The 11,462-nt window shown below is 42.4% G+C and overlaps 1 protein-coding gene across 4 annotated transcripts in view; it reads right to left on the reverse strand.

Moving 5' to 3' along the window:
- Nucleotides 1-11,204, reverse strand: part of MITF (melanocyte inducing transcription factor) — a 216,138-nt gene extending 204,934 nt beyond the window's left edge. For all 4 annotated transcript variants that reach the window (XM_069736512.1, XM_069736509.1, XM_069736510.1 and 1 more), the window contains exon 1: nt 10,892-11,204. In XM_069736512.1, the coding sequence (XP_069592613.1) occupies nt 10,892-10,995 (104 nt within the window). In that variant the 5' untranslated portion in view covers nt 10,996-11,204. The remainder of the gene's footprint in view (nt 1-10,891) is intronic.
- Nucleotides 11,205-11,462: the final 258 nt, after the last annotated feature.

Below are 11,462 nucleotides of genomic sequence, written 5' to 3' on the forward strand. Positions count from 1 at the left end.
TAATCTTTCTTGCCTCATTTTGGGATCTGTCCGGCTAATTCAGTCCGCTGTTACCTGCTAACAGTGTCAGTTATAGTTCCTGTCTCTGGCTTGAGCAGCTGACCCCATTATACCCTGATTTGTCCTCTGCCCGTCTACCTAGGTGCCGTTCCTGTGTTTCCCCTGTGACTCCGCTCGTTGTAGTACTCGCTCCCCGTGTTGTGACCTTTCGGTATTTGACTCGGCTTGTTCTGTGACCTGTTTGACTGTCTTGCGTCTCTGGCTTTCCTGCTCCCGTTCGGCTCTGACTTCTTTGGCTTGTTTCTGACCACGTGTATTGCTGTGACCTCTGGTACTTCATTCCCTCTCTGTTGCTGACCTGGCTTTGTCTGACCACTCTTTCGCCACCTAGTGGCTCCTGCCTGCTGCTCTGTGATTTCACTGAGAGGATACCTGTTTTCCTTCACCCTCTACCCCTGGTGGAGGTTGTGTGCTACTGCACTGCAGCAGGCATTACATTTACAATTGGGTTATTTTTAATATTTCTAATGTGATAATTAGAACATTCTTAAATTCAATTGGTCATTATTTGTTTGTCTACTTATTGACAGTTTCCAGATTTTGCTTCACACTTTATAGAGTAAAAATTAAATATATAGATAAAAACAAAACTGAAAATTGGCAATAAGGTTACAATAGAAGCATTCTAGATTTCCCATTTGCTGAGTGCACAGCCATAAAGGGGCATCAAGTCTTCCTGACCCGAGTGGGCACTACATAGAGATCCATGTGGTGGAGGTGTAGACTTTTTCTATAAGGCCGGTTTCACACGTCAGTGGCTCCGGTACGTGAGGTGACAGTTTCCTCACGTACCGGAGCCACTGACACACGTAGACACATTGAAATCAATGCATCTCTGCAGATGGCCGCTCCTTCCTCCCCACAGTCAGTGCCCGCTCCATACTCCCCTCCAGTCAGCGCTCACACAGAGTTAATGGCAGCGTTAACGGACCGCGTTATGCCGCGGTGCAACGCACTCTGTTAACGCTGCTATTAACCCTGTGTGACCAACTTTTTACTATTGTTGCTGCCTATGCAGCATCAATAGTAAAAAGATCTAATGTTAAAAATAATTTAAAAAAATAAAAAATAGTTATATACTCACCATCCGTCAGGCCTTTCCCGCTCCTCGCCACGCTCCGGTGACAGCTCCATGCATTGCGATCTCGCGAGATGATGATGTAGCGGTCTCGCGAGACCGCTACGTCATCATCTCGCGAGACCGCAATGCAATCTTGAGACCGGAGCGCGCGAGGAGCATCGGTAAACGCCCCCCCCGGATGAATTTAAGCTATTACTATGGGCATACAGGTAGTAGAATGGCTAAACCAGTCTTACCTGTATGCCTCACCGCTGGGGTGTAGATCTTGAGAAATGCAGTTACAATGTTATTTTATGTTAATGATTTCTTCCAGGTTTCGGGGCGTGCGGTGCCTAGAAGCCCCTCATTATAATGGCAACCCTGTCCCATGCAGGTCACACTGACCTGTGATGGGCAGTTGCAGCGCTGTATTCCCGCGCATGCGCCGTCTACTCGCATGGTTATGTGAAACTTATCCGCCTGCGCAGGTGCCGGTGAGTCTCTGCTTCTGCGCAGTGAGTCGTCGGCACCTGCGCAGAAGATAAGACTGGATTAACCATTCTATTACCTGTAAGCTTATTTATTTCAGTTCTTCAATACAAAAAAGTGAAACTCATATATTAAAAAGAATAATTACAAACAGAGTGATCTATTTCAAGTGTTTATTTCTGTTAATGTTGATGATTATGGCTTACAGCCAATGAGAATCCTTAAAACAGCCACACCACTAGTTTTCAAAGAGTCCTATATTTCAACTGATGTTATTTGTGGGTTTTTCTTTGCATCCCGAACAATTTTCCTGATAGTTATGGACAACATTTTTGTTAGTCTACCCGACCGTGGTTTTGTTTTTAGAGAACCTGATTTTCCATTTGTTAATCACAGTTTGAACGCTGCTGTCTGGCGTTATAAATTCCTTGGATATCTTTTTGTATCCCTTTCCTGTTTTATACAGTTCAACTACCTTTCCCCGTAGATCCGCTGACAATTATTTTGCTTTCCCCATGACTCACAATCCAGAAACATCAGTGGCTGGATGAAAGATGCAAGAGTCTGTCTGGATCCCTGAAACTCACTCAGCTTTTACGCACACACGTAAACAGGTCACAGGTGAGGATGTTACCATTAATAGCCATTCACACCCATTTGTGTCAACTTCTGAGCAGGTTATCAGGACAAAATCACCAGGGGATGTGAACTTTTGATCAGGGTCATTTGAATGTTTTCGGTTGTCATTATGATGTAAAAAGAGAAAACCCAGTAGTTTGACAATAAATGGCTTCACCCAACCACTAACCATGAGTGGAGAAAAGGTTTGGTGTTATCATTCATATTCTCTGAAAAAAGGCCAAGAGAGCAAAAATTCTGCCGGGGTATGTAAACCTTAAGGTACCCTCACACTAAACAACTTAACAACGATGTCGATAGCGATCCGTGACGTTGCAGCATCCTGGATAGCGATATCGTTGTGTTTGACACGCAGCAGCGATCTGGATCCTGCTGTGACATCGTTGGTCGGAGCAGAAAGGCCAGAACTTTATTTCGTCACTGGATCTCCCGCAGACATCGCTGAATCGGCGTGTGTGACGCTGATTCAGCGATGTCTTCACTGGTAACCAGGGTAAACATCGGGTTACTAAGCACAGGGCCGCGCTTAGTAACCCGATGTTTACCCTGGTTACCAGTGTAAATGTTAAAAAAAACCAAACACTACATACTTACATTCCGGTGTCTGTCGCGTCCCCCGGCGTTCTGCTTCCCTGCACTGTCAGCGCCGGCTGGCCGTAAAGCAGAGCGGTGACGTCACCGCTCTGCTTTACGGCCGGCGCTTACACAGTGCAGGGAAGCAGAACGCCGGAGGATGCGACAGACACCGGAATGTAAGTATGTAGTGTTTGGGTTTTTTTACATTAACTGGTAACCAGGGTAAACATCGGGTTACTAAGCGCGGCCCTGCGCTTAGTAACCCGATGTTTACCCTGGTTACCCGGGGACTTCGGCAACGTTGGTCGCTGGAGAGCTGTCTGTGTGACAGCTCTCCAGCGACCACACAGCGACGCTCCAGCGATCGGCATCGTTGTCTAGATCGCTGCAGCGTCGCTAAATGTGACGGTACCTTTAGAGCACAACTGTAGATTGATAATAGATAGATAATGGACAGATAGATACATAGATAATAGATAGATAGATAATAGATAGATAGATAGATAATAGGTAGATAGAAGATAGATAGATAATAGATAGAAAGATAATAGATAGAAAGATAGATAATAGATAGATAGATAATAGATAGAAAGATGATAGATAGAGAGATAATAAATAGATAGATAGATAATAGATAGATACAAGATAGATAGATAATAGATAAAAAGATGATAGAGAGATAGATAATAGAGATAGATAGATAGAAAGATAATAGATAGATAATATATAGATAATAGATAGAAAGATAGATAGATAATAGATAGATAGATAAATAGATAACAGATAGATAGAAAGATAATATATAGATAATAGATAGATGATAGATAGAAAATAGATAGTCAGATAATAGATAGATAGATAGTCAGATAATAGATAGAAAGATGATAGAAAGATAGTTAATAGAGAGATAGATGATAGATAGATAGATAGATAGATAGATAGATAGATAGATAGATAGATAGATAGATAGATAGATAAATTGAATGAGTCAAAATAAAATTCTCCATCTCTGATCAGTTTTGAGTTCTTATCTGCTTAGAGCTCATTAACGGTCGTTCCTAGAACAAACATTACACACTGACATACAAAGAAGTTAAAAAGCAGAAACAGATGGAATGGTTGAGTTCTGCAATAGCAGGGCTGGTAGACACATCTGGATTAACAGTCAGCACTATGTGCAAACAGCCCCAGCTCTACGGCAAAGCCCTCGCCCCCCCACAATAAATGTCCCTGTATGGAGCTCTGCACGGGAAGGTGAAAAAATGGACACTCTGCAAACCTATTTATAGGAGCGACGTGGTAGAACGCAGCGCAAATCTGCATGAGTCTGGATATATTAATCATTCGTTTTCTAGGATGAGTGTTTTGGGGGATGCAAAATTTGCATAAGTAAAAGAATAGAGGTAAAAAAAGGAACTGCACATACATGTATTATACATGAAAGTCCCAGGAAAGGGGGTTTTCTAGGAAATAGTGTGGGCATGAGAAGAAGAGGGTCACTGTTCAAAGACGGTTTTTGGACCCTTAATATCCACGGACTTCTTGACAACCATTCCGAGCAGATACACATGGGACGCAAGCTACTTTACTTTTTACTGCCAATCACCCTTTTTGATCTTGGATCATTTATTATATGTGGAATAAAATTCAAATATATTTAGGGGTCTGGGGTATGATATTACTATAAGTATCTTTTTAAAGGGGGTCTGAATAAATATAAGGAATCTGAAGTCCAAAAACAAATTAGGGGCCCGGTCTGAGGTTTACAATTACATTATGGATCTGGTCTGGGGTCTGATATTAATATTGGGGGTCTGAATACATTACAAGGTTTGAGTTCTGAATTAATTCAAGGATGTGGTGTAAGGTCTGATATTTATTTAGGGCCTGGTCTTGGGTTAAATAAATATGTAAATATATATATATATATATCTTTATATAGGCATCTGATCTGGGGTCTAATATATTGAGAGGAGGAGTATGGTATGGAAGCTGATATTTATATAGGGGTCTGATATGCATATAGGGGTATGGTCTGGGTTCTTATATTTATTTAGAGGTATGGTCGTGGATCTGATATTCATATAGGGGCCCGATCTGATATTTATATAAGGTTGTGATCTCAGGGTCAGATATTTATATAGGAGTTACTTATATAGGGTCTAATACATTGGGGTAGGGGTCTGGTGCTGGGTCTTATATTTATATAATAGTTTGGTCTGGGGTCTGATATTCATATAGATATATGAAACTGAAATAGCTGTTGCAAAAAAAAAAACAATTTTTTATAAAACATTAAGCTTAAGATTAATAGGGGTGCCCAAACTTTTTCATATAACTGTATATATATTATGTGTGTGTGTGGTTGTCACCTGACATTCATATAGACGTCTGGTCTGTAGTCTTATATTTATGAAGGGGTCTGGTCTGGGGTCTGACAATATATTGGTCTGGTCTGGGGTCTTATATTTATGTAGGGGTCTCACATTCATATAGAAGTCTGGTCTGGGGTCTGACATTAATATAACGGTCTGGTCTGAAGTCTTATATTTATATACGAGTCTCATATTCATATATGGGTCTGGTCTGGGGTCTTATATTTATGTAGGGGTCTCACATTCATATAGAAGTCTGGTCTGGGGTCTGACATTAATATAGCGGTCTGGTCTGAAGTCTTAGATTTATATACGAGTCTCATATTCATATATGGGTCTGGTCTTGGGTCTTATATTTGTAAAGGGGCCTGGTCTGGGGTCTCACAATATATTGGACTGGTCTGAGGCCTTATATTTATATAGGGGTCTCACATTCATATAGAAGTCTGGTCTGGGGTCTGAAGTTAACATAGCGGTCTGGTCTGAAGTCTTATATTTATATACGAGTCTCATATTCATATATGGGTCTGGTCTGGGGTCTTATATTTATGTAGGGGTATTATATTTATATAGGGTCAGATATTTATATTGAAGTCTGGTATCTGACATTCATATAGAAGTCTGGTCAGTGGTCTGATATTGATATAGGAGTCCGACAGTCAGGCAAGGGTCCTGACTGGGGTTTCATATTTGTTAAGGGGTCTTATATTTATATAGGAGTCTTGTCTGGTATTTGAAATGCATTTATCTGAACAAATTTAGAAAAACTGTTTTAGTGTCCGAAATTAACAAGTTTTTTTTTAGATATTTTCATACAAATCACTAGACAGAGTACATAAATATAGGGAGAAGATTAATCAGAAATGTCTAAAAGAGAAAATAGCTTTGTTGCTCATAGCAACCAATCACTGCAAAGCTTTCGTTTTACTACAGCAGGTTTATAAATAAAAGCTGAGCTCTGATTGGTTGCTACGGGCAACAAGGACAGTATTTCTTCTGGGCACTGTTGATTAATCAGGCCAAGGGAGTTCACTTCAATTAGCTTTATTTAAAAGCAACCAAAACAAACAAAACACAGTCCCCTCAGTTGGAAAATCTAATTTGGCCTTGTCATGCAGTCCCAATTAACAAGTCCACAAAACAGATAACGTTCCACATTGGTGTAAAAGAAAGTGTACTAGACTTACACTGGGAGATACAGGCTACAGGGGGGCTTGTTTGTCGCATGTAACCATGGAGACACTCATGCTTGCCTTAGAGCTGTATACATAAAATGTTGACATTTTTAATCAAGAAAAGAGATGATCAAATTCCATTAATTACTGATTGAGTCGTCATCTCTAATCAAGACTATTTGCAAATTAAATCATTGAAGTGAATGGAGCTAACGTGAGGGACCGCACACAACGTGTGGACTATGGTGACGCTGGAATTAAGCAGCCATGTTCTATTGTTATCCTGGACCAAAACGTTAAGTTTTAATAATGACACCTTGATTTGCCGTAACTTTATGATTTAGGGTCACGAGACTGATGACTGACAAAGTACGGTACCTTAGACATATGTCCTAGACTGCGACACTCATAGCCACCTGCTAAGACCCTTCATTTAGGCTACGTTCACATTAGCGTTGCGTCGGGCGCAGCCGCGGCGACGCATGCGTCATGCGCCCCTACATTTAACATGGAGGCGCATGGACATGCGTTGTCTTGCGTTTTGTGACGCATGCGTCATTTTTGGCGCAAGCGTCAGGGCGCAGAGGATGCAGCAAGTTGCATTTTTTTGGCGTCCAAAATCAAGCCAAAAATGGACGCATGCGTCACAAAACAATGCGTTTTTTTAATGCGTTGTGCATGCGTTGTGCGTTGCGTCGCCGACGCAACACACAACAACGCAAATGTGAACATAGCCTTAGAGAATCATGAGTGTCCCATCAAACGGACCCCCACGATCAATAAATGATGCCTCATCCTATCCATATACCATCACTTATTATCATAGGAATTGCCCAGGGAAAATCTACCTGCAGGATTATGAGTGATGCCCCCGTGCTATTAGTTTAGGAAAGTTTGTTGTCAACTTTTCTCAGCTTGATGACTATTATATAACTACTAACACTATGTCTCACTGTCAATACATCCCCACCTCTAGACTAGAATGTGACTACAGAAAACATTTCTATATCGCTAGCCACTTAATAGTAGGTCAAACAGTATAGAAACCATTATAGGAAAGCTGCATTTATTTTTTTTTTCTTCAGTGCTGTAGTTCTTCGATTGCACCCCAGTAAAAAAAAGTTTTTTTTAGAAATCTAACATGCCAGTAGTGATAAATCTGGTGTATAAACTATATGCAAATCAGTCTGGAAGTGAATTGTGGGTGTGTCAATGCATTTGGACTGCTTCTTCCAAGTTCACTGACACGCCTCTTTGCACTCCTAGCTTCATTTGCATGTGGCTTTTACTCTAAATTTCTCACTACTGGAACATCGGTTCTCTATCAAAAAGGTATTATTTTTAATAGGGGCGAAGCACCTAAACAGCCAGTTCACTACTTTCATATGTAGAATCGTGCTGACAGGTTCCCTTTGAGACTAAACAGATTTTTGGTAGATTTTTAGTGCGTACTTCCATACAGTAAGTGAATGGGATAAAAAATGCGCTAAGATTCCTGGTGACATCTCCTACTTTTCAGAATCAACATTGGAGCTTTTTTTCATGCAGATGTGAGCAAGGCCTCAATAGAATTTTTGGAAGTACCATACAAATGGAAAGAGCCATGCGTGGATGCAACCTCTCCATCTCTTGTGGTGCACAATGAAGTCCCTTTTTTGAGTATCAGCGATGAATGCGCATATGGCATATCCAGAGGAAATTAAAAGAAAGTGGGATACGGAAGTACCCCTTTAAAAAAATAAAGGGAATACTGAAACAACACAGTGTAACTCCAAGTTGCTCAGGTAGCTCAGGTAGTGCAGCTCATCCAGGATGACACATCAATGCGAGCTGTGGCAAGAAGGTTTGCTGTGTCTGTCAGCGTAGAGTCCAGAGCATGAAGCAGACACCAGGAGATAGGCCACTACACCAGGAGATGTGGAGGGGGCCGTAGGAGGGCAACAACCCAGCAGCAGGACCACTACCTCAGCCTTTGTAAAAGGATGAAAAGGAGGAGCAGTCCCAGGGCCCTGAAAAATGACCTCCAGCAAGCTGCTAACATCCATGTGTCTGCTCAAACTGCTAGATACAGACTCCATTAGGGTGGTATGAGGGTCCGAGGACCACAAGTGGGCATTGTGTTTACAGCCCCAAACTGTGCAGGGTGATTGGCATTTGCCAGTAAACAAAAAGATTGGCAGATTCAACACTGGCGCCCTGTGCTCTTCACAGATGAAAGCAGGTTCACACTGAGCACACGTGATAGACGTGACAGAGTCTGGAGATGCCGTGGAGAGCGATCTGCTGCCTGCAACATCCTTCAGCATGACCGGTTTGGCAGTGGATCAGTAATGGTGTGGGTGTGGCATTTCTTTGGAGGGCCGCACAGCCCTCCATGTACTAGCCAGAGACACCCTGACTGCCATTAGGTAACGGGATGAGATCCTCAGACGCCTTGTGAGACCATATGCTGGTGCGGTTGGCCCTGGGTTCCTTCTGATGCATGATAATGCTAGGCCTCATGTGCACGCATGATGAAGGTATTCATGCTATAGACTGGCCCACCCGTTCCCCAGACCTGAATCCAATAGAGCACATCTGGGACATCATGTCTCGCTCCATCCACAAACGTCATGTTTCACCACAGACTGTCCAGGTCTGGGAGGAGATCCCTCAGGAGACCATCCACCGCCTCATCATGACCATGCCCAGGCGTTCTAGGGAGGTCATACAGGCACGTGGAGGCCACACACACTACTGAGCATCACTTCCTTGTCTTGAGGCATTTCCACTGAAGTTGGACTGTATTTTGATTTTCCACTTTGATTTTGAGCATCATTCCAATTCCAGACCTTCATGGGATATTAGTTGTGATTTACATTGATCATTTTTAGGTTTTACTGTTCTCAGCGCATTCCACTATGTAATGAATAAACATTTGCAACTGGAATATTTCATTCAGTGATATCTAGGATGTGGGATTTTAGTGTTCCCTTTATTTTTTTGAGCCGTATATACACACACATATATATATATATATATATGTTCTTTCAATCACTTTGTGCAGCAGCTTCAACTATTGATTCCAGCAAATAAACCAGAACAATTAAAAAACTGAAACTGGAGGTCTGCGCCTATGTGCACTCATCACAAAGGTCACACAAAGGATACAATGGCACAACAAAGGTTAGCAACATATTCTAGATATAGAATCTCTATTGTTTGTAGGTAACTAGCAGAGGCTATGGCCCTGTGGGTAATGCAGGTTGAAACGCTCCTGTCAACTATAGAGGTAGAAGAACTGAGTCAGTTGTCAGAAGACCGAGGAGTTTGCGGATTGGACCCTACTCCATTTACTAAACATCAAATGGGATAAAATCTGCAAATTAATCAGGATGATGCAGATATGAAATCCGTATTAAGATTTCATTTTCTTGCAGAATTTTTTCGCCAAAGTGTAACTGGGATTAAGAAAAACCCATTTACTTGTATTGTACTGTAAATCGCTGCACTTTTTAGGGCGGAATCCATACCGCAAATCCGCGACATATGAACCCGGCCTAAAGGTTTAATAAATGCTTACAGGGGCAGGTGTCCTGGTGCTGAGTGCCAGTGGTGGAGGCCAACAAGCCACATTAGCTTGCCCATGACATTTGGTTAAATGGCTAGGGCAGAAATCAGAACCGTTGCTCCAAGCGATACAGCATTGCATAAAACTAATCAAAAAGCAAAAATAAACAAACATTTAAATGAGTGTTTTCCATAATCAAACCCTGCAAATGAACTCCATTAACCATCCCTAACAAATAATCAATGTAACGATCTTTCCCTGTAGTGTTTACCTACATGAAAAGTAATCATATGATCATGTTCTGTATCTAACCGCCAAATTAATTATTTATTTATGGTTTTCACAATTGCTGGTGGTAAAACAGGCAAACGAAGGTCAATATTGGCCCACGTCGGTAAGGGTAAATTATCATGTTCAAATGTACAGAAGAAAAAATGTGCAATTCCCCTTTAAATAATTGAACCCTTTGATAAGGACAGAAGTGACTACCACCTCTGCCATCCAAGAGGTTTCGCAGCAGGCAAGGTTCAATAGATATACTGCAGCCACTAATTTGCAAACTCCCTCACCCCCCCTAACAAAGAAATACATTCTGCATACAGCCCCTTATTGTATGGCGGGGCAAGCACTGAGCAGCACTCATTATTATCACTATACACAGCAGAACATTCTATGGTGGAGCCGGCGGTCATTTATATTCAGCCCCACGGACTCCAAAATACAATGCAGCCCACAGCAGAAAACTTAGACTGAGAGCCCTCAGAACAGTCCAGACTCCACCATGCTTTACTGTGCCATGCCTGATGTGGACTCCATGTCCCATGGGAAGCGTGCAGCTAGGCTGACACAATGTTGCAATACAGAAGACACAAATATACATTGTTGCCAAACATAGAACTCATGACACCATGTTGCAAAACTCTGTATTATCATAGGGTGCTGCATGGAAGAAGCAGATGGCACTGACCTGTAGTTTAGAGGCTGGCTCTTCAGCTCGTAATATGTTTTGGGCTCTTCATGAAAGTCTTCTCCAACCTCAAAGTCAGGTACAATCCCTGATTCAGCCTGCATGTCTCCAGCTGTCAGCAGAGCAGCAGAGTGCAGGTCAGCAGAGTGCAGAGTGCAGGACAGCAGAGTGCAGAGCAGCAGAGTGCAGAGTGCAGGACAGCAGAGTGCAGAGTGCAGAGCAGCAGAGTGCAGAGTGCAGAGTGCAGGCTGCTCCTCGTCCGCCTGTGTGTGAGTGCTGACAGCCCTGACTGTCCCTGCACCGTGCACACTGCTGTACTGACAGCTCCTGGATTCTGGGCTCCCGGATATGGCTGCTGCCACCTAGCGGCCGCTCACATGTATGCAGTACGGTGGGAGAATGTCAGCCCCTGAACTCTCCATAAACTCGGAGTAATGTGTAGCACTGATTAACTAATGGCTTCCCCTCTATACCCTCATTGTTTCTTTTCTCTTTCCTTTCTCCTCTTCCTTTTCTGTTTCCTTCTTTACTTCTTCCTTTTCTCTTTCCTACTTTTCCTCTTTGCTTCTTC

This window comes from Ranitomeya imitator, chromosome 8 (assembly GCF_032444005.1).
Source record: "Ranitomeya imitator isolate aRanImi1 chromosome 8, aRanImi1.pri, whole genome shotgun sequence".
Lineage (NCBI taxonomy): Eukaryota > Metazoa > Chordata > Amphibia > Anura > Dendrobatidae > Ranitomeya > Ranitomeya imitator.